The 23919-nt window shown below is 40.2% G+C and overlaps 1 protein-coding gene across 1 annotated transcript; it reads right to left on the bottom strand.

Annotated features, from left to right (window-relative positions):
- Positions 1-2695: 2695 nt before the first annotated feature.
- Positions 2696-8437, bottom strand: LOC139353445 (uncharacterized). The gene is made up of 2 exons (XM_070997657.1): positions 8176-8437; positions 2696-4326 (listed from the first exon to the last, which is right to left on the bottom strand). The coding sequence occupies exon 2, from the start codon at positions 4254-4256 to the stop codon at positions 2826-2828; it is 1431 nt and encodes a 476-aa protein (XP_070853758.1). The 5' UTR covers positions 4257-4326; positions 8176-8437; the 3' UTR covers positions 2696-2825.
- Between the last annotated feature and the right edge of the window lie 15482 nt (positions 8438-23919).

Below are 23919 nucleotides of genomic sequence, written 5' to 3' on the forward strand. Positions count from 1 at the left end.
CGCCACTCTGTTTTCCGTTAATTCTCCTGACTTGCGAAACGCATTAGCCAGAGTGCAAGAAATGGAAAGCAACCAATTGAGGGCACAGTGTGCTTATCATTTTAGCTCTCCTCGACGCCGCTTTAACGAAAATCTAAGAACTTCATAAGACTCATATTATAAATCGGACAACTACAATCAGGGAAATCACATAGCTATCAACTTTTTAATACGTATGAAAATGCTAACAGCTATCTTAATGCTAATAACTTCCAAACAATAATAACTATCAGCAATACTCGGTTCAATTCTAGCCCAAACAACAATGTTTGGACACAACCGAACAATACTTACCAAAACAGGGGTGAACCAGTGGAAGTGGACGCCAGCATCCAACTCCAAAAAAGAAATAATAATCCTTTTAACCAAACATTTGCAAGATTATCCAACCAGTTATCCAACCCGTGAAACCGGGCCACTTATGGAATTTATGATGTTAAATTATGCCACACAAGGATACTTCTTGCCAGTCCAACTTACAATCCAATTTAAATAATTTTCAAACAATTTACTGGATATAAATGGCTCTAAGTGTAACGTAATGACTTTTTGTCGTGTGAATCCTCAATATGCAATATAGACGCTGAGTGAGGGCACATTGGATAGAATAACTCTCGGTATGTATCATGGTGTTTTGTTGGACCCAAGACTAAGGTTTGCTGATCACATCTCGTCCAAGGTGAGTTAAGCTAGGGGTGCTCTTGGCGTTATTAAAAGGTGGTCAAAGGAGTTTTATGATCCTTATATAACTAAGACCTTATTTATTTCGCTTGTCCGCCCGATACTTGAGTATGGATCACCCGTCTGGAGTCTGCAATACGGAATTCATGTTGATCGTATCAAATCTGTACAGAAGAACTTTTTACTATTTGCTTTAGGTAGGCGCCTGGGATGCAAACCTTATTTTACCTTCTAATTCTAATAGATTACTCCTAATTACCTAACCCTCCCTAGTCAACCGCAGAACGATGCTTGGAACAGTCTTTATTTATAACCTTATTCGGAGTTAAATGTATAGCCCCGACTTGGTTATCCAGCTAAACTTTTCTGTTCCATGCAGATTAACATGAAATTTCATTCCCCTAATTTTAAATCATTGTAGATCTAGATCTTTCAGAGTATTGTGTTCTGATTACAATTGACTTTATCCTATTATCACAAAATTTGACTCTCTGCCTCTCCTAAGACGATTAATATTAAATGTTTTAACACAGATTTAGATCCTACTTTTTTTCCTCGAACTTTATCTTTATTTTTCTACACGTCTATCATCTCTCGGATTCATGCCGCACGACACAAGGCAGCGCCCCTCGGTTGATTAGGCGGGAGGTGTGGCTTTGGGATCCCACGCTTAAAAAAAAGAATATTTATACCCGTTACTCGTAGAGTAAAAGGGTATACTAGATTCGTCGGAAAGTATGTAACATGCAGAAGGAAGTTCAGAAACTCTTCCTTTTTACCATATAAAGTATAAAACAAGGAAGAACGCTATAGTCGAGTACCTCGACTAAGCTAAATAGAAATATGCAAGTAGCAAAGCGAGATTAAAATGCGCCACCTACCGGCGGTATACAGATTTAAGCGTTATGGGCGTCAGAGTGGGTTTTTACTCTACAAGTAACGGGTGTAAAAGGCTGATCGGGGGTTTCAAGGACTTTTCTTACTTATTATACCCTCGCAGAGGGTAATATGATTTCAGTCAGAAGTTTGTAACGCAGTGAAGGAAACGTTTCAGACCCCATAAAGTATATATATTCTTGATCAGCATGACTAGACAAGTCGATCTAGCCACGTCCGTCTGCCCGTCTGTTCGCCCGTCTGCGCAAACTGGTCTCTCAGTTTTAAAGCTATCGGCCTGAAACTTTTCCAAAAGTCTTCTTTCCTTTGCAGTAGTAGTATATAAGTATAAGGACAACTATATCTTATAGCTCGTTTAGGAATAATCGGGAAAAAAATTTTAAAAAATTATATCTGTGGTGTGTAACATATATCCTCCTACGCTTGGAAACTACATTTTTTAATTAGTTCTAAATTTCGTATTTAATTTTATCAAAATCGGACGACTATAATATACAGCTGCCATAGGAAGAATCGGAAAATTGGTGGGAAAATAATATGAATCAAATTATAGCTTCGGTGTTTTTTGACATATTTATCTTACACTAATGGGAATATACTTTTTTCTATTTTTAAGAACTTTGAATTGGATTTAATAATAAGACCTGCAAGGGTATACGAACTTCGGCTTGCCGAAGTAAACTTCCTTTCTTGTTATACCCTTGATGAGGGTATTATGATTTCAGTCAGAAGTTTGCAACGCAGTGAAGGAGACGTTTCCGACCCCATAAAGTATATATATTCTTGATCAGCATCACTAGACGAGACGATCTAGCCATGTCCGTCTCTCCGTCTGTCCGTCGGTTTCTACGCAAACTAGTCTCTGAGTTTTCAAGCTATCGGGCTAAAACAGAAACGGAAATCGGAAAAAAAAATTTCTTTGGTGTTTTTTAAAGTATAACCTCCTACGCTTGGAAATAACATTTCTTAATGAGTTATGAATTTCGAATTTAATTTTATCAAAATCGGACGACTATATCATATAGCTGCCATAGAAACGATCGGAAAATTGGTGGGAAAATACTATAAAACATTTCCTTTAAACCCTGAGTTTAAAATTTATTCAAATCTTATATTTAAACTAAATCATAGTCAGAAACGTGAAGTGGCCTCCTGGACCGATGTGATAGATAAATGTGGGGTTTAGTTTAGTGCTTACTCCCGCCCCCCTATTCTTTTTGGTTGCACATGGAAATTGTGACGGCTCGCTGTCCCGAGATGGTGATCCGGAACCGGTGACCCCCCGCGTGCCGAAAGAAACGGACCCGTGTGCGTTCATGCTGAAGAACGAACTGGACTAGAGTCGGGGGTAGTCGGCGGTCGTGCGTGTCCACTCGCCATGCTAGGGGGGCAACGACCCAGTGGTCCTCACTCAAGGCCTCCTCTGCTCCGGGCGATACCCGAAGATCTTGCAGTCCCCATTGCGTGTCTTCGGTCTCGGATGTGCTTGTTCTTGGCTTTCTCCAGTGAAGCATGTCGTGGGCTGCCGGTGGGACTGTACGCCCTGGGGTCGGTGGGAGTAATCGGGCGGAGGTACGCAACCCTTGGGCCAGAAAAAGTGGCGAGACTGGTGCCCTGGATGACACTGCCCTGGGTGTCGTTGGGTTTGAGATCCGTCTACCTGGGGTTATTGCCAGTGTCACTGTTGGCGGTGTTTGCGGAAGAGGACTGCACACCGTGTTGTGTATCTCATCTTCTATTCGGAGAGGTGGGGAATCAGGTGACGCTAGGACCAGGTCGTTTTCGGCATCGTAGGGAGACCTCTCGGACGGGGAGCGTAACAAGAATAAAGTATCCAAGTAGTTTTCCCAAACCGCGGTCGTTACCCTGAGACCATCGCCTTCTAACGAGGAATCGTCGGCCGAGTCGGCCCTTCCGGTATCTTGATCCATCTCAACAGACCAATCCAAGTGTCCTGATGACCAGGGTGTTCGCGGAGTTGGACTGCGAACCGGGTCGTAATGATCCGTATCACCAATCGAGGAGAGCGTTTCGTCGCTCCGGTCGGGAATGGCATCGTTGGGAGCGTTTCTATCGCCGCTGCTCTCGTAGATGTCCCAAGCAGCGTTCGCTGCCCTGACAGCGTCGGCTAGGGGTGGTCGATATCCTCCCATGCCAAAGCGACCATCGCCCCCAACCGAGGAATCGTCAGACGATGTCGAGTCGGTCCATTCGGTGCTTTGAAACTCCTCAACGCAACTCTCCAAGAGTCCTGGTGCGAAGGAGTGGTGGTTTTGGGTGCGCAGCCAGGAGGTTACCCACCAGTGAGCCGAGTCGGTTACAGGTGCGATGTCGTCTTCGACCCTCAGCCTTGGCAGTCGCCCTAAGTTCAGTGCGGTTTCCTCGTTGTACACTTCCTCGCTGTGGTCTCCTATCGGTGACATCTGGCCCGGGTGCACGAAAGGTTGGGTTGAATCCGAATCGTAATTTCGGGAACTCATCCCCGGGCTATCGGGACTTGTGGGCTCGTTGCTCGCTGTCGAGATTCTTCCTCTGGGTTCCTCGTCTTCATTCCTACGCAATGCTATGCCACACCCCGTGGGGCTGTATCGCGGTGACGTGGTAATGTCCAGAACCGACGACACGTCGGAGTTATGCATGCTGTCACTGCTGTTGCTCAATGTATCCCCATCGTGGTCGATGGGCGGAGGAAGGCCATCCTGATTCACCCTAGGAAAGTACATAAAGAGGAAAAGTTGTATATTATACATCGTTATATATAGTTAATAACGTATTAAAATTTAAACAAGGAAGAACACTATAGTCGAGTACCTCGACTATCAGATACCCGTTACTCTGCTAAAGGGACAAAAGAGAAATGGGGATATGCAAGCAGCAAAGCGATACTGAAATGCGCCACCTACCCCTGATCTCAATATATGGTTATGTGGGCGGTAGACAGACTTAAGCGTTATGGGCGTTAGAGTGGGCGTGGCAAACTTTTTGGGTCAATCGATAGGTATTGGTGAGAACAATACATTTCAGTTAAAATTTTTATTGTAGCACCAAAACTGTATGAGCCACAGTTTTGGCCGGTTTGTGGGCGTGGCACGCTGCTGAAAGAAGCGTTGCGCTGCGTAAGAAGCTCAGGAATCTGCATGCCAAATCTCAATAGCCTAGCTCTTATTGTTTCCGAGATCTCAGCGTTCATCCGGACGGAGAGACAAACGAACAGACGGACATGACTAGATCGACTCGGCTAGTGATCCTGATCAAGAATATCTATACTTTATGGGGTCGCACACGCTTCCTTCTGCCTGTTACATACTTTCCGACGAATCTAGTATACCCTTTTACTCTACGAGTAACGGGTATAACAAGATTTAATTGTCTATTTAGTTAATTACGTTTTAAGCTTACTTGCTCTACTGATAATTCTAACAGACCATCAACAAAGTCATGGAAGTCATGGTCAAAGTGAGTCAATGGAAGGGGACCAAAGAATTTCAGGGAGATTAAAATCGCCCAAAACAATCAAGATTTACTTGTCGGAAAGATGAGATAGAACATTTTTTATTGCAGTCAAATGGTGCTCACAAATTATTAAGTCGGATCCAGGTGGAATATAAGAACAGGTTACAAAAATAGGTGAAGATTGCAAACAAAAATTTAACACAAACCAATTAAATGTCGTTGGGTTTAATAAAGTATATTCTCTCCGATGTTTGACTAGAGGTAACGGCAATCAGTTGGGAAGACTTTTAGAATTTAGTATATTAAATATTTCTGGAGGAGCAGATCTTTTAAATGAAGTTATATTACTAGCATAAGAATATTTAAACTCTTCCACTATAATGTTTAGCGATGGTAATTTTTGGTGTATAAATTCCAAAACATTTGCAGATGTGGTTTCGCGGGTTAACCAAGACACAAATAATAGTTTCCTATATGGAACAACAGAGAGTCTCTTTCTTCCTCCACCAGCAATCTAAACATCGTTTGTCTGACTATCGGGACCAGGGACTCCTATAGAGCTTACTTCTCCTGTAGGCACAAAAAGTAGTGTTTACCCCTTAGACTGACTAGCAGAACCAGGGACTTTTCCAGAGCTTTCAGTACTTATGGGCACTGCCGGCAGCGAAGCTTTAGACCCCCCAGCGGCAGTGGATGCCGACATAGCTGCCGAAACCGATCGGGTAAAAATGCTGAGTCCCTCCTCGCTGATCAGAGGTCCTAAGTACACTTGTCTGTCATCACCTGGTTTAACAGTAGGTTGGCTCCAAGGCGTGATCCTTTCAAGTCGTACCGATTATTATTTATTAAATGGAAGAACTCGTTCAGTTCCAGGTCTGGTTCGATGACGCTGTTGAGAGTACAAAATGGAAAGGGCATATCCTTCAAAAGACTTCGACCATTTTAGCAAGTTCGTATGGGTACAGCCGATCTGGAAGGCCACCGCGGGAGAAGTCAAAAGCTTTCTGGAAAATTACATTTTTCATCAGTTTAGAGTGCTAAGGCTTAAACACTCTGATAACTGTAAGCAGTTCGTATCTCAGGTGTTCGCAAAATTGCTCAGCCAAAATCCGACACAAAAAAACAGGATTCTATGCTCCACAAGTGAATGTAGCTGAAGGAGCAGTCCGATCCGTACTGCAAATGCTCAGGGAAATGACTGAAAGACCAGCGGCAGTGGCTAAGAAGTGGTTACCACTAAGCTTTGGGATTTGAACCTGACTATGTGATGTTTGAAATACGCATGGTCACGAACGCAAGTGCGTATTCAAACATGCGATGTTTCGTCGACATTGCTACAGCAGATCTAGCACAGTGACTTGATGACAAGATGTCAAGAATTATTCTGGGATAAAGTAAGCCAAGGATTTATTTGGGTGCACGAGAAAGCAGCAAAGAAGTTGAGATTGCAATACGTCAGATGGTATTCTGCAATATGGAAATACATATATATAATATAATGTAAACGTCAAGGGAATTCTTTGTGGGAATATGGCAACGGAGTTGCAAAAAGTATAGGAGTACACGAACAGAATGACCACCCCAGCAAATTTTCCTTTAACCCAAGAGATGAGGACTCGCCTGAGCGAGCAGAGGAGCCTTCCCAATGGCGGACTGGGAATGCCAGGAGGCGGAATCTCTTCAGGAGGAAAATGGGAATGAATGTTGCAGAAGTTATCTTAATATTAACTAGTAAAAATGTATAAAAAAAAATACAATACAAAAAAACACACATTGATAATAAAAGATAACCCAATCGAAATAAAAACCACATCACATTTTCACACTTCAATATATTGTATTTTTTTTTAATGTGTACATTAGTCGATTACTAATCGAGCCAGTAATAAACATTAATCGAACGTTAGATAATAAGTTAAATTGATTTGCGGTTCAGTAGCGGTTATACGATTGTGGAGTCAATCGACTAATGCTTTTTTGATTTTCGTTTAGTGTGTAGATGTCATGTAACATCTTTATACCCTTGCAGAGGGTATGTTGATTTCAGTCAGAAGTTTGCAACGTAGTGAAGGAGACGTTTCCGACCCCATAAAGTATACATATTCAGCATGACTAAACGTGTCGATCTAGCCATGTCCGTCTGTCCGTCCGTTTCTACGCAAACTAGTGTCTTAGTTTTAAAGCTATCGGGCTGAAACTTTTCCAAGAGTCTTATTTCTTTTGCAGGTAGTATATAAGTCGGAAGCAGCCGGATCGGACAACTGTGTCTTAAAGCTCCCATAGGAATAATCCGAAAAAAATTTTTAAAAATTATATCTATGGTGTTTTGTAACATATAACCTCATATGCTTGGAAATAACATTTTTTAATTAGTTTTAAATTTTGAATTCAATTTCATCAAAATCGGACGACTTTATCATATAGCTGCCATAGGAACGATCGGAAAATTGTTGGGAAAATAATATGAAACAAATTATAGCTTCGGTGTTTTTAACATAAAACTTCCTACGCTTGGAAATACCATTTTTTAATTAGTTCTGAACTTCGAATTTAATTTTATCAAAATCGGACGACTATATCATATAGCCGCCATAGGAAGGATCGGAAAATTGGTGGGAAAATAGTATGAAACAAATTATAGCTTCGGTGTTTTTGACATGTTATCTTATACTATTGGAAATATCAATTTTTGTATTTTTAAATTTAATAATTATAGCTGCAAGGGTATACAAACTTCGACTTGCCGAAGTTAACTTCCTTTCTTGTTTTTGTTAATTTAAGATACAAATACACTCCATATCTCTGCCTGCAGCCCAAGCAAAATTTAGACTTTGACTTTAATGTCAAATAACTGATAATTAAAATGGTTGCGAACCCGTTTGTGGGCTTCTAAGATATATATTGGCTTAGCGTTTTTCTTAATATGCCCATTAAATTGAATCAACCCCAAAAACTTAAGTCCCAGAAGTCTGCGTACTGCTAAGAAGTCCTTATTATCTTTATACAATTTTGTGCGTGCACTCAATGTGTACGTAAGTAAGTGGACTGTCTGTATTGAGTGTATAAATAAAAAAGTTTTCTTTCGCGCGGCTGAGAGAAATTTACCTTGTAATGCTGAAAAACACACTAGTTATTTGCCACTCTAGTCGTAGAACCACGAATAGTTGCCGGTTGCCAATCTATGATATAGCTTTCAGGCGGTGAAGGTCTTCAGAAAGCAGAGAACCCAAATGCTGGTAGCTGCTGGTACGTCGCTAGAAGCTGATGTTGAAAGGTGATAGTGGCTTGCTGGAAGCTGATGGTAATTTTTTTTTCAATGAGTGTAAATGAAAACTGTGAGCTTATCGAGATGACAGTTCTGTAATGAGACCTTTTTTGGGTTGCCTTGAAATGTTTTAATTTCTAACTAAATTTTGATACATACTAGATTTCAGACCGGTGTTCGTTTTTGAACGGCGTAAATTAGGGTGTGAACGATGTTTTAAGATGCAATTGGAATAAAAAACAGAGAAAACGCTATAGTCGATGGCCTCGACTATTAGATGCCCGTTACTCAGCTTAAGGGAGTACCAGAAGGATGAGGTATATTCTTAAAGCAACTCTGTTTTTTTCACGAACACATCTAGTCTATAGCGGCACCTATCTTATTCTTCTATAGCGCCACTTGGTATACAGAGCCAATTAGCCTATAGCGCCCCTAGCGGCTTGGTGACGTATAAGTAAAAACAGCTTTTTTGCGGCATGTAGTGTGCAATCTCGATTGGATTGCAAAATATTGATAATAACTTGGCTATAACTTTTTTATGAACCAAGAATCTATATGGCAAGTCCCAACACTCTAGCTCTTATAGTTTCTGAGATCTCAGCGTTTATACGGACAGACGGACATATCCTGATCAAGAATATATATACTTTATAGGGTTGGAGGCGCTTCCTTTTACCTGTTACATACTTTCCGGAGAACCTAGTATATCCTTTTACTTTACGAGTAACGGGTATAAAAATGGTGTATACTTTTGTCGGCTCCATTAAAAAATGCCATCGATTAAGTAGAGCCGACCAGTCAAAACTGACGAGTTGGCTTTGTGAAAAAATGGTTCATAGCAAGTGTGCTGGGTATACCTGTCGCCCTGATGAGCTTGCTAAGGGGCATAACTTACTATTTTGTTGTGACCCTTGTCTTGAGGTTGCTTACGAGATAAGATCGTTTATGCGCCAAACTAAAGATGGCTTAAAGGGTATATTTAATAGCTTCGGCATAGCTAGAGATAGTTTTCGGCAAGCGGATGAGTTACTCTCAGCACTGGACTCCCAATTTAATAGCCGTTAGCTATTGGATGAGTCCCCAACGCGTAAAAAAACAACTGCTGGTGGGCAGCCCATGGGGAAAACCCCGCGACCCCTGGAATGTGATGATCAAAGCTCTTTCACGGAGCAGTGGTCGACTTCAACAGATCCTCAAATGTTGTTTAGATCAGCAGCTAAAAAAGATATGGATCAATTGAAATTTGGATCGTCTGCAACTGACTCACCAATTCTTCCTTCCTTAAATAACTTCCCACCTCCAGTGAATACTGAATGCATTCTACCGGTACAAGTTTCCCTTGACCAAACGGCCTCCGAGGGGTTGGACTATATACAACACAAAACAAATGCCAAAAACATTACCATGGAAATATTTAATTTTACCTATGCTAAAGACACTTCGTCTTTTAAAATCTCTGTTCCAAGTGAGCTCTTTTCAACCATATGTTCGGCAGATTTCTGGCCCGCATTTGTGGTGGTAAAGAAATTCAATACTAGGAATAAGAATACAAGTAAAAGAAAAAGAACCTTAGTAACAAGACTCCCCAGCTAGAGTAGTGTCGCACCTGCATCTTCTATCTTAGCACCTTCTTGAAAAAACTAGCTTAACTCTTATCAGAGTACCAGAGGCTTGCGTAGGGGACTTTGATAAACCTGGAACTTCGTGGTCCACTGATAAAAAATCGAATGTCTTACTTCCGTTAGCTCATCCTGATTTCACTGAAGGTTTGCTTGACATATCTTATCCCAAGTTCCCAAGCTATTTTATAAATTCACTAGGCAGCTTATTGTTCTTGTATCTAATCTGGACCTAGCACCTCTTTCGCAACTCTAAGATCCATATGTTCCGTTTCAACACTGGTTTCTGAAACGTAGATCAACAACCACTAACCCTTTGGAACTTACAGCATTTGTGATAAAGAGATTTAAAAAACATCTTCAAGCAGACGTCATTTACACTGACTTTAGTAAAGAAATTGACCCTCTAAATGTTCTTCTGGTTAGAAAACTGTTGATCCTTTAAAATGGATCTTCAGTTATATGAATTCCAGAACAAAAGAGTACTTTTTAAAAATTATTTATCTTGTCTACTCCACGTTACCTCCGCAGATGATGTTAAATTATGCCTGCAATACAAGGATACTTCTTGCCAGTCCAAATTTCAATCCAATTTAAATAATTTTCAAACATGGTGCTCTGACAATTTACTGGCTATAAATGGCTCTAAGTGTAAGGTAATGACTTTTTGTCGTGTCAATCCTCAATATGCAATATATTTTACTATTTGCTTAAAGAAGCAAGCCTTATTTTACCTCTTAATTCTAATAGATTACTTCTAACCCTCCTCTGCCAACCGCAGAACGATGCTTGGAACACTCTTTAATTATAACCTTATTCGGGGTGAAATGGATAGCCCCGACTTGGTTATCCTGCTAAACTTTTCTGTTCCATGCAGATCAACAAGAAATTTCATTCCCCTTATTTTAAATTATTTTAGATCTAACTATAACTTGCATAAACCTTTTAGAGTATTATGTTCTGGTTGTAATATACTTTATCCTATTATCACAAAATATTAAATGTTCTAACACAGATTTAGATCCTACTTTTTTTCCTCGAACTATATCTTTATTTTTCTACGCGTCTATCATCTCTCGAATTCATTCCGCACGGCACAAGGCAGCGCCCCTCGGTCGATTGGGCGGGTGGTGTGGCTTTGGGATCCCACGCTTAAAAAAAAGAATATTTTTATACTTTATATGGTAAAAAAAAGTGAGTTTCTGAACTTCCTTTTGCCTGTTACATACTTTCCGACGAATCTAATATACGTTTTTGCTCCACAAGTAACGGGTGTAAAAAGCTGATCGGGGGTTTCAAGGACTTTTCTTACTTATTATACCCTTGCAGAGGGTAATATGATTTCAGTCAGAAGTTTGCAACGCAGTGAAGGAAACGTTTCAGACCCCATAAAGTATATATATTCTTGATCAGCATGACTAGACAAGTCGATCTAGCCACGTCCGTCTGCCCGTCTGTTCGCCAGTCTGCGCAAACTAGTCTCTCAGTTTTAAAGCTATCGGCCTGAAACTTTTCCAAAAGTCTTCTTTCCTTTTCAGTAGTAGTATATAAGTATAAGGACAACTATATCTTATAGCTCGTTTAGAAATAATCGGGAAAAAAATTTTAAAAAATTATATCTGTGGTGTTTAACATATATCCTCCTACGCTTGGAAACTACATTTTTTAATTAGTTCTGAATTTCGTATTTAATTTTGTCAAAATCGGAGGATTATATCATATAGCTGCTATAGAAACGATCGAAAAATTGGTGGGAAAATAATATGAAACATTTCCTTTAAACCCTGAGTTTAAAATTTATTCAAATCTTATATTTAAACTAAATCATAGTCAGAAATGTGAAGTGGCCTCCTGGACCAAAGAATATATTTAATATTTGGGAGGGTCTCCGTGGCCGATGTGATAGATAAATGTGGGGTTTAGTTTAGTGCTTACTCCCGCCCCCCCTATTCTATTTGGTTGCACATGGAAATTGTGACGGCTCGCTGTCCCGAGATGGTGATCCGGAACCGGTGACCCCCCGCGTGCCGAAAGAAACGGACCCGTGTGCGTTCATGCTGAAGAACGAACTGGACTAGAGTCGGGGGTAGTCGGCGGTCGTGCGTGTCCACTCGCCATGCTAGGGGGGCAACGACCCAGTGGTCCTCACTCAAGGCCTCCTCTGCTCCGGGCGATACCCGAAGATCTTGCAGTCCCCATTGCGTGTCTTCGGTCTCGGATGTGCTTGTTCTTGGCTTTCTCCAGTGAAGCCTGTCGTGGGCTGCCGGTGGGACTGTACGCCCTGGGGTCGGTGGGAGTAATCGGGCGGAGGTACGCAAACCTTGGGCCAGAAAAAGTGGCGAGACTGGTGCCCTGGATGACACTGCCCTGTGTGTCGTTGGGTTTGAGATCCGTCTACCTGGGGTTATTGCCAGTGTCACTGTTGGCGGTGTTTGCGGAAGAGGACTGCACACCGTGTTGTGTATCTCATCTTCCATTCGGAGAGGTGGGGAATCAGGTGACGCTAGGACCAGGTCGTTTTCGGCATTGTAGGGAGACCTCTCGGACGGGGAGCGTAACAAGAATAAAGTATCCAGGTAGTTTTCCCAAACCGCGGTCGTTACCCTGAGACCATCGCCTTCTAACGAGGAATCGTCGGCCGAGCCGGCCCTTCCGGTATCTTGATCCATCTCAACAGACCAATCCAAGTGTCCTGATGACCAGGGTGTTCGCGGAGTTGGACTGCGAACCGGGTCGTAATGATCCGTATCACCAATCGAGGAGAGCGTTTCGTCGAAGATTACTTGGGAATCAGGAGCTGCTAGGCTCCGGTCGGGAATGGCATCGTTGGGAGCGTTTCTATCGCCGCTGCTGTCGTCCAGGTAGATGTCCCAAGCAGCGTTCGCTGCCCTGACAGCGTCGGCTAGGGGTGGTCGATATCCTCCCATGCCAAAGCGACCATCGCCCCCAACCGAGGAATCGTCAGACGATGTCGAGTCGGTCCATTCGGTCCCTTGAAACTCCTCAACGCAACTCTCCAAGAGTCCTGGTGCGAAGGAGTGGTGGTGCGCAGCCAGGAGGTTAGCCACCAGTGAGCCGAGTCGGTTAACTCAGGCTTGGCAGTCGCCCTAAGTTCAGTGCGGTTTCCTCGTTGTCCACTTCCTCGCTGTGGTCTCCTATCGGTGACATCTGGCCCGGGTGCACGAAAGGTTAGGTTGAATCCGAATCGTAATTTCGGGAACTCATCCCCGGGCTATCGGGACTTGTGGGCTCGTTGCTCGCTGTCGAGATTCTTCCTCTGCGTTCCTCGTCTTCATTCCTACGCAATGCTATGCCACACCCCGTGGGGCTGTATCGCGGTGATGTAGTAATGTCCAGAACCGACGACACGTCGGAGTTATGCATGCTGTCACTGCTGTTGCTCAATGTATCCCCATCGTGGTCGATGGGCGGAGAAAGGCCATCCTGGTTCATCCTAGGAAAGTACTTAAAGAGGAAAAGTTGTATATTATACATCGTTATATATCGTTAATAACGTTTCAAAATTTAAGCAAGGAAGAACGCTATAGTCGAGTACCTCGACTATCAGATACCCGTAACTCAGCTAAAGGGACAAAAGGGAAATGGAGATATGCAAGCAGCAAAGCGAAACTGAAATGCGCCACCTACCCCTGATCACAATATATGGTTATGTGGGCGGTAGACAGACTTAGGCGTCTGTCTATCTGTCTATCTGTCTATCTGTCTATCTGTCTATCTGTCTATCTGTCTATCTGTCTATCTGTCTATCTGTCTATCTGTCTATCTGTCTATCTGTCTATCTGTCTATCTGTCTATCTGTCTATCTGTCTATCTGTCTATCTGTCTATCTGTCTATCTGTCTATCTGTCTATCTGTCTATCTGTCTATCTGTCTATCTGTCTATCTGTCTATCTGTCTATCTGTCTATCTGTCTATCTGTCTATCTGTCTATCTGTCTATCTGTCTATCTGTCTATCTGTCTATCTGTCTATCTGTCTATCTGTCTATTTGTCTATCTGTCTAGCTGTCTATCTATCTATCTGTCTATCTGTCTATCTGTCTATCTGTCTATCTGTCTATCTGTCTATCTGTCTATCTGTCTATCTGTCTATCTGTCTATCTGTCTATCTGTCTATCTGTCTATCTGTCTATCTGTCTATCTGTCTATCTGTCTATCTGTCTATCTGTCTATCTGTCTATCTGTCTATCTGTCTATCTGTCTATCTGTCTATCTGTCTATCTGTCTATCTGTCTATCTGTCTATCTGTCTATCTGTCTATCTGTCTATCTGTCTATCTGTCTATCTGTCTATCTGTCTATCTGTCTATCTGTCTATCTGTCTATCTGTCTATCTGTCTATCTGTCTATCTGTCTATCTGTCTATCTGTCTATCTGTCTATCTGTCTATCTGTCTATCTGTCTATCTGTCTATCTGTCTATCTGTCTATCTGTCTATCTGTCTATCTGTCTATCTGTCTATCTGTCTATCTGTCTATCTGTCTATCTGTCTATCTGTCTATCTGTCTATCTGTCTATCTGTCTATCTGTCTATCTGTCTATCTGTCTATCTGTCTATCTGTCTATCTGTCTATCTGTCTATCTGTCTATCTGTCTATCTGTCTATCTGTCTATCTGTCTATCTGTCTATCTGTCTATCTGTCTATCTGTCTATCTGTCTATCTGTCTATCTGTCTATCTGTCTATCTGTCTATCTGTCTATCTGTCTATCTGTCTATCTGTCTATCTGTCTATCTGTCTATCTGTCTATCTGTCTATCTGTCTATCTGTCTATCTGTCTATCTGTCTATCTGTCTATCTGTCTATCTGTCTATCTGTCTATCTGTCTATCTGTCTATCTGTCTATCTGTCTATCTGTCTATCTGTCTATCTGTCTATCTGTCTATCTGTCTATCTGTCTATCTGTCTATCGGTCTATCTGTCTATCTGTCTATCTGTCTATCTGTCTATCTGTCTATCTGTCTATCTGTCTATCTGTCTATCTGTCTATCTGTCTATCTGTCTATCTGTCTATCTGTCTATCTGTCTATCTGTCCATCTGTCTATCTGTCTATCTGTCTATCTGTCTATCTGTCTATCTGTCTATCTGTCTATCTGTCTATCTGTCTATCTGTCTATCTGTTTATCTGTCTATCTGTCTATCTGTCTATCTGTCTATCTGTCAATCTGTCTATCTGTCTATCTGTCTATCTGTCTATCTGTCTATCTGTCTATCTGTCTATCTGTCTATCTGTCTATCTGTCTATCTGTCTATCTGTCTATCTGTCTATCTGTCTATCTGTCTATCTGTCTATCTGTCTATTTGTCTATCTGTCTAGCTGTCTATCTATCTATCTGTCTATCTGTCTATCTGTCTATCTGTCTATCTGTCTATCTGTCTATCTGTCTATCTGTCTATCTGTCTATCTGTCTATCTGTCTATCTGTCTATCTGTCTATCTGTCTATCTGTCTATCTGTCTATCTGTCTATCTGTCTATCTGTCTATCTGTCTATCTGTCTATCTGTCTATCTGTCTATCTGTCTATCTGTCTATCTGTCTATCTGTCTATCTGTCTATCTGTCTATCTGTCTATCTGTCTATCTGTCTATCTGTCTATCTGTCTATCTGTCTATCTGTCTATCTGTCTATCTGTCTATCTGTCTATCTGTCTATCTGTCTATCTGTCTATCTGTCTATCTGTCTATCTGTCTATCTGTCTATCTGTCTATCTGTCTATCTGTCTATCTGTCTATCTGTCTATCTGTCTATCTGTCTATCTGTCTATCTGTCTATCTGTCTATCTGTCTATCTGTCTATCTGTCTATCTGTCTATCTGTCTATCTGTCTATCTGTCTATCTGTCTATCTGTCTATCTGTCTATCTGTCTATCTGTCTATCTGTCTATCTGTCTATCTGTCTATCTGTCTATCTGTCTATCTGTCTATCTGTCTATCTGTCTATCTGTCTATCTGTCTATCTGTCTATCTGTCTATCTGTCTATCTGTCTATCTGTCTATCTGTCTATCTGTCTATCTGTCTATCTGTCTATCTGTCTATCTGTCTATCTGTCTATCTGTCTATCTGTCTATCTGTCTATCTGTCTATCTGTCTATCTGTCTATCTGTCTATCTGTCTATCTGTCTATCTGTCTATCTGTCTATCGGTCTATCTGTCTATCTGTCTATCTGTCTATCTGTCTATCTGTCTATCTGTCTATCTGTCTATCTGTCTATCTGTCTATCTGTCTATCTGTCTATCTGTCTATCTGTCTATCTGTCTATCTGTCTTTCTGTCTATCTGTCTATCTGTCTATCTGTCTATCTGTCTATCTGTCTATCTGTCTATCTGTCTATCTGTCTATCTGTCTATCTGTCTATCTGTCTATCTGTCTATCTGTCTATCTGTCTATCTGTCTATCTGTCTATTTGTCTATCTGTCTATCTGTCTATCTGTCTATCTGTCTATCTGTCTATCTGTCTATCTGTCTATCTGTCTATCTGTCTATCTGTCTATCTGTCTATCTGTCTATCTGTCTATCTCTCTATCTCTCTATCTCTCTATCTGTCGATCTGTCTATCTGTCTATCTGTCTATCTGTCTATCTGTCTATCTGTCTATCTGTCTATCTGTCTATCTGTCTATCTGTCTATCTGTCTATCTGTCTATCTGTCTATCTGTCTATCTGTCTATCTGTCTATCTGTCTATCTGTCTATCTGTCTATCTGTCTATCTGTCTATCTGTCTATCTGTCTATCTGTCTATCTGTCTATCTGTCTATCTGTCTATCTGTCTATCTGTCTATCTGTCTATCTGTCTATCTGTCTATCTGTCTATCTGTCTATCTGTCTATCTGTCTATCTGTCTATCTGTCTATCTGTCTATCTGTCTATCTGTCTATCTGTCTATCTGTCTATCTGTCTATCTGTCTATCTGTCTATCTGTCTATCTGTCTATCTGTCTATCTGTCTATCTGTCTATCTGTCTATCTGTCTATCTGTCTATCTGTCTATCTGTCTATCTGTCTATCTGTCTATCTGTCTATCTGTCTATCTGTCTATCTGTCTATCTGTCTATCTGTCTATCTGTCTATCTGTCTATCTGTCTATCTGTCTATCTGTCTATCTGTCTATCTGTCTATCTGTCTATCTGTCTATCTGTCTATCTGTCTATCTGTCTATCTGTCTATCTGTCTATCTGTCTATCTGTCTATCTGTCTATCTGTCTATCTGTCTATCTGTCTATCTGTCTATCTGTCTATCTGTCTATCTGTCTATCTGTCTATCTGTCTATCTGTCTATCTGTCTATCTGTCTATCTGTCTATCTGTCTATCTGTCTATCTGTCTATCTGTCTATCTGTCTATCTGTCTATCTGTCTATCTGTCTATCTGTCTATCTGTCTATCTGTCTATCTGTCTATCTGTCTATCTGTCTATCTGTCTATCTGTCTATCTGTCTATCTGTCTATCTGTCTATCTGTCTATCTGTCTATCTGTCTATCTGTCTATCTGTCTATCTGTCTATCTGTCTATCTGTCTATCTGTCTATCTGTCTATCTGTCTATCTGTCTATCTGTCTATCTGTCTATCTGTCTATCTGTCTATCTGTCTATCTGTCTATCTGTCTATCTGTCTATCTGTCTATCTGTCTATCTGTCTATCTGTCTATCTGTCTATCTGTCTATCTGTCTATCTGTCTATCTGTCTATCTGTCTATCTGTCTATCTGTCTATCTGTCTATCTGTCTATCTGTCTATCTGTCTATCTGTCTATCTGTCTATCTGTCTATCTGTCTATCTGTCTATCTGTCTATCTGTCTATCTGTCTATCTGTCTATCTGTCTATCTGTCTATCTGTCTATCTGTCTATCTGTCTATCTGTCTATCTGTCTATCTGTCTATCTGTCTATCTGTCTATCTGTCTATCTGTCTATCTGTCTATCTGTTTATCTGTCTATCTGTCTATCTGTCTATCTGTCTATCTGTCTATCTGTCTATCTGTCTATCTGTCTATCTGTCTATCTGTCTATCTGTCTATCTGTCTATCTGTCTATCTGTCTATCTGTCTATCTGTCTATCTGTCTATCTGTCTATCTGTCTATCTGTCTATCTGTCTATCTGTCTATCTGTCTATCTGTCTATCTGTCTATCTGTCTATCTGTCTATCTGTCTATCTGTCTATCTGTCTATCTGTCTATCTGTCTATCTGTCTATCTGTCTATCTGTCTATCTGTCTATCTGTCTATCTGTCTATCTGTCTATCTGTCTATCTGTCTATCTGTCTATCTGTCTATCTGTCTATCTGTCTATCTGTCTATCTGTCTATCTGTCTATCTGTCTATCTGTCTATCTGTCTATCTGTCTATCTGTCTATCTGTCTATCTGTCTATCTGTCTATCTGTCTATCTGTCTATCTGTCTATCTGTCTATCTGTCTATCTGTCTATCTGTCTATCTGTCTATCTGTCCATCTGTCTATCTGTCTATCTGTCTATCTGTCTATCTGTCTATCTGTCTATCTGTCTATCTGTCTATCTGTCTATCTGTCTATCTGTCTATCTGTCTATCTGTCTATCTGTCTATCTGTCTATCTGTCTATCTGTCTATCTGTCTATCTGTCTATCTGTCTATCTGTCTATCTGTCTATCTGTCTATCTGTCTATCTGTCTATCTGTCTATCTGTCTATCTGTCTATCTGTTTATCTGTCTATCTGTCTATCTGTCTATCTGTCTATCTGTCTATCTGTCTATCTGTCTATCTGTCTATCTGTCTATCTGTCTATCTGTCTATCTGTCTATCTGTCTATCTGTCTATCTGTCTATCTGTCTATCTGTCTATCTGTCTATCTGTCTATCTGTCTATCTGTCTATCTGTCTATCTGTCTATCTGTCTATCTGTCTATCTGTCTATCTGTCTATCTGTCTATCTGTCTATCTGTCTATCTGTCTATCTGTCTATCTGTCTATCTGTCTATCTGTCTATCTGTCTATCTGTCTATCTGTCTATCTGTCTATCTGTCTATCTGTCTATCTGTCTATCTGTCTATCTGTCTATCTGTCTATCTGTCTATCTGTCTATCTGTCTATCTGTCCATCTGTCTATCTGTCTATCTGTCTATCTGTCTATCTGTCTATCTGTCTATCTGTCTATCTGTCTATCTGTCTATCTGTCTATCTGTCTATCTGTCTATCTGTCTATCTGTCTATCTGTCTATCTGTCTATCTGTCTATCTGTCTATCTGTCTATCTGTCTATCTGTCTATCTGTCTATCTGTCTATCTGTCTATCTGTCTATCTGTCTATCTGTCTATCTGTCTATCTGTCTATCTGTCTATCTGTCTATCTGTCTATCTGTCTATCTGTCTATCTGTCTATCTGTCTATCTGTCTATCTGTCTATCTGTCTATCTGTCTATCTGTCTATCTGTCTATCTGTCTATCTGTCTATCTGTCTATCTGTCTATCTGTCTATCTGTCTATCTGTCTATCTGTCTATCTGTCTATCTGTCTATCTGTCTATCTGTCTATCTGTCTATCTGTCTATTTGTCTATCTGTCTTTCTGTCTATCTGTCTATCTGTCTATCTGTCTATCTGTCTATCTGTCTATCTGTCTATCTGTCTATCTGTCTACCTGTCTATCTGTCTATCTGTCTATCTGTCTATCTGTCTATCTGTCTATCTGTCTATCTGTCTATCTGTCTATCTGTCTATCTGTCTATCTGTCTATCTGTCTATCTGTCTATCTGTCTATCTGTCTATCTGTCTATCTGTCTATCCGTCTATCTGTTTATCTGTCTATCTGTCTATCTGTCTATCTGTCTATCTGTCTATCTGTCTATCTGTCTATCTGTCTATCTGTCTATCTGTCTATCTGTCTATCTGTTTATCTGTTTATCTGTCTATCTGTCTATCTGTCTATCTGTCTATCTGTCTATCTGTCTATCTGTCTATCTGTCTATCTGTCTATCTGTCTATCTGTCTATCTGTCTATCTGTCTATCTGTCTATCTGTCTTCAGTCTATCTGTCTATCTGTCTATCTGTCTATCTGTCTATCTGTCTATCTGTCTATCTGTCTATCTGTCTATCTGTCTATCTGTCTATCTGTCTATCTGTCTATCTGTCTATCTGTCTATCTGTCTATCTGTCTATCTGTCTATCTGTCTATCTGTCTATCTGTCTATCTGTCTATCTGTCTATCTGTCTATCTGTCTATCTGTCTATCTGTCTATCTGTCTATCTGTCTATCTGTCTATCTGTCTATCTGTCTATCTGTCTATCTGTCTATCTGTCTATCTGTCTATCTGTCTATCTGTCTATCTGTCTATCTGTCTATCTGTCTATCTGTCTATCTGTCTATCTGTCTATCTGTCTATCTGTCTATCTGTCTATCTGTCTATCTGTCTATCTGTCTAACTGTCTATCTGTCTATCTGTCTATCTTCTATCTGTCTATCTGTCTATCTGTCTATCTGTCTATCTGTCTATCTGTCTATCTGTCTATCTGTCTATCTGTCTATCTGTCTATCTGTCTATCTGTCTATCTGTCTATCTGTCTATCTGTCTATCTGTCTATCTGTCTATCTGTCTATCTGTCTATCTGTCTATCTGTCTATCTGTCTATCTGTCTATCTGTCTATCTGTCTATCTGTCTATCTGTCTATCTGTCTATCTGTCTATCTGTCTATCTGTCTATCTGTCTATCTGTCTATCTGTCTATCTGTATCTGTCTATCTGTCTATCTGTCTATCTGTCTATCTGTCTATCTGTCTATCTGTCTATCTGTCTATCTGTCTATCTGTCTATCTGTCTATCTGTCTATCTGTCTATCTGTCTATCTGTCTATCTGTCTATCTGTCTATCTGTCTATCTGTCTATCTGTCTATCTGTCTATCTGTCTATCTGTCTATCTGTCTATCTGTCTATCTGTCTATCTGTCTATCTGTCTATCTGTCTATCTGTCTATCTGTCTATCTGTCTATCTGTCTATCTGTCTATCTGTCTATCTGTCTATCTGTCTATCTGTCTATCTGTCTATCTGTCTATCTGTCTATCTGTCTATCTGTCTATCTGTCTATCTGTCTATCTGTCTATCTGTCTATCTGTCTATCTGTCTATCTGTCTATCTGTCTATCTGTCTATCTGTCTATCTGTCTATCTGTCTATCTGTCTATCTGTCTATCTGTCTATCTGTCTATCTGTCTATCTGTCTATCTGTCTATCTGTCTATCTGTCTATCTGTCTATCTGTCTATCTGTCTATCTGTCTATCTGTCTATCTGTCTATCTGTCTATCTGTCTATCTGTCTATCTGTCTATCTGTCTATCTGTCTATCTGTCTATCTGTCTATCTGTCTATCTGTCTATCTGTCTATCTGTCTATCTGTCTATCTGTCTATCTGTCTATCTGTCTATCTGTCTATCTGTCTATCTGTCTATCTGTCTATCTGTCTATCTGTCTATCTGTCTATCTGTCTATCTGTCTATCTGTCTATCTGTCTATCTGTCTATCTGTCTATCTGTCTATCTGTCTATCTGTCTATCTGTCTATCTGTCTATCTGTCTATCTGTCTATCTGTCTATCTGTCTATCTGTCTATCTGTCTATCTGTCTATCTGTCTATCTGTCTATCTGTCTATCTGTCTATCTGTCTATCTGTCTATCTGTCTATCTGTCTATCTGTCTATCTGTCTATCTGTCTATCTGTCTATCTGTCTATCTGTCTATCTGTCTATCTGTCTATCTGTCTATCTGTCTATCTGTCTATCTGTCTATCTGTCTATCTGTCTATCTGTCTATCTGTCTATCTGTCTATCTGTCTATCTGTCTATCTGTCTATCTGTCTATCTGTCTATCTGTCTATCTGTCTATCTGTCTATCTGTCTATCTGTCTATCTGTCTATCTGTCTATCTGTCTATCTGTCTATCTGTCTATCTGTCTATCTGTCTATCTGTCTATCTGTCTATCTGTCTATCTGTCTATCTGTCTATCTGTCTATCTGTCTATCTGTCTATCTGTCTATCTGTCTATCTGTCTATCTGTCTATCTGTCTATCTGTCTATCTGTCTATCTGTCTATCTGTCTATCTGTCTATCTGTCTATCTGTCTATCTGTCTATCTGTCTATCTGTCTATCTGTCTATCTGTCTATCTGTCTATCTGTCTATCTGTCTATCTGTCTATCTGTCTATCTGTCTATCTGTCTATCTGTCTATCTGTCTATCTGTCTATCTGTCTATCTGTCTATCTGTCTATCTGTCTATCTGTCTATCTGTCTATCTGTCTATCTGTCTATCTGTCTATCTGTCTATCTGTCTATCTGTCTATCTGTCTATCTGTCTATCTGTCTATCTCTCTATCTGTCTATCTGTCTATCTGTCTATCTGTCTATCTGTCTATCTGTCTATCTGTCTATCTGTCTATCTGTCTATCTGTCTATCTGTCTATCTGTCTATCTGTCTATCTGTCTATCTGTCTATCTGTCTATCTGTCTATCTGTCTATCTGTCTATCTGTCTATCTGTCTATCTGTCTATCTGTCTATCTGTCTATCTGTCTATCTGTCTATCTGTCTATCTGTCTATCTGTCTATCTGTCTATCTGTCTATCTGTCTATCTGTCTATCTGTCTATCTGTCTATCTGTCTATCTGTCTATCTGTCTATCTGTCTATCTGTCTATCTGTCTATCTGTCTATCTGTCTATCTGTCTATCTGTCTATCTGTCTATCTGTCTATCTGTCTATCTGTCTATCTGTCTATCTGTCTATCTGTCTATCTGTCTATCTGTCTATCTGTCTATCTGTCTATCTGTCTATCTGTCTATCTGTCTATCTGTCTATCTGTCTATCTGTCTATCTGTCTATCTGTCTATCTGTCTATCTGTCTATCTGTCTATCTGTCTATCTGTCTATCTGTCTATCTGTCTATCTGTCTATCTGTCTATCTGTCTATCTGTCTATCTGTCTATCTGTCTATCTGTCTATCTGTCTATCTGTCTATCTGTCTATCTGTCTATCTGTCTATCTGTCTATCTGTCTATCTGTCTATCTGTCTATCTGTCTATCTGTCTATCTGTCTATCTGTCTATCTGTCTATCTGTCTATCTGTCTATCTGTCTATCTGTCTATCTGTCTATCTGTCTATCTGTCTATCTGTCTATCTGTCTATCTGTCTATCTGTCTATCTGTCTATCTGTCTATCTGTCTATCTGTCTATCTGTCTATCTGTCTATCTGTCTATCTGTCTATCTGTCTATCTGTCTATCTGTCTATCTGTCTATCTGTCTATCTGTCTATCTGTCTATCTGTCTATCTGTCTATCTGTCTATCTGTCTATCTGTCTATCTGTCTATCTGTCTATCTGTCTATCTGTCTATCTGTCTATCTGTCTATCTGTCTATCTGTCTATCTGTCTATCTGTCTATCTGTCTATCTGTCTATCTGTCTATCTGTCTATCTGTCTATCTGTCTCTATCTGTCTATCTGTCTATCTGTCTATCTGTCTATCTGTCTATCTGTCTATCTGTCTATCTGTCTATCTGTCTATCTGTCTATCTGTCTATCTGTCTATCTGTCTATCTGTCTATCTGTCTATCTGTCTATCTGTCTATCTGTCTATCTGTCTATCTGTCTATCTGTCTATCTGTCTATCTGTCTATCTGTCTATCTGTCTATCTGTCTATCTGTCTATCTGTCTATCTGTCTATCTGTCTATCTGTCTATCTGTCTATCTGTCTATCTGTCTATCTGTCTATCTGTCTATCTGTCTATCTGTCTATCTGTCTATCTGTCTATCTGTCTATCTGTCTATCTGTCTATCTGTCTATCTGTCTATCTGTCTATCTGTCTATCTGTCTATCTGTCTATCTGTCTATCTGTCTATCTGTTTATCTGTCTATCTGTCTATCTGTCTATCTGTCTATCTGTCTATCTGTCTATCTGTCTATCTGTCTATCTCTCTATCTGTCTATCTGTCTA

The sequence above is a fragment of the Drosophila suzukii genome, chromosome X, assembly GCF_043229965.1.
Source record: "Drosophila suzukii chromosome X, CBGP_Dsuzu_IsoJpt1.0, whole genome shotgun sequence".
In the NCBI taxonomy this organism is placed as follows: Eukaryota; Metazoa; Arthropoda; class Insecta; order Diptera; family Drosophilidae; genus Drosophila; species Drosophila suzukii.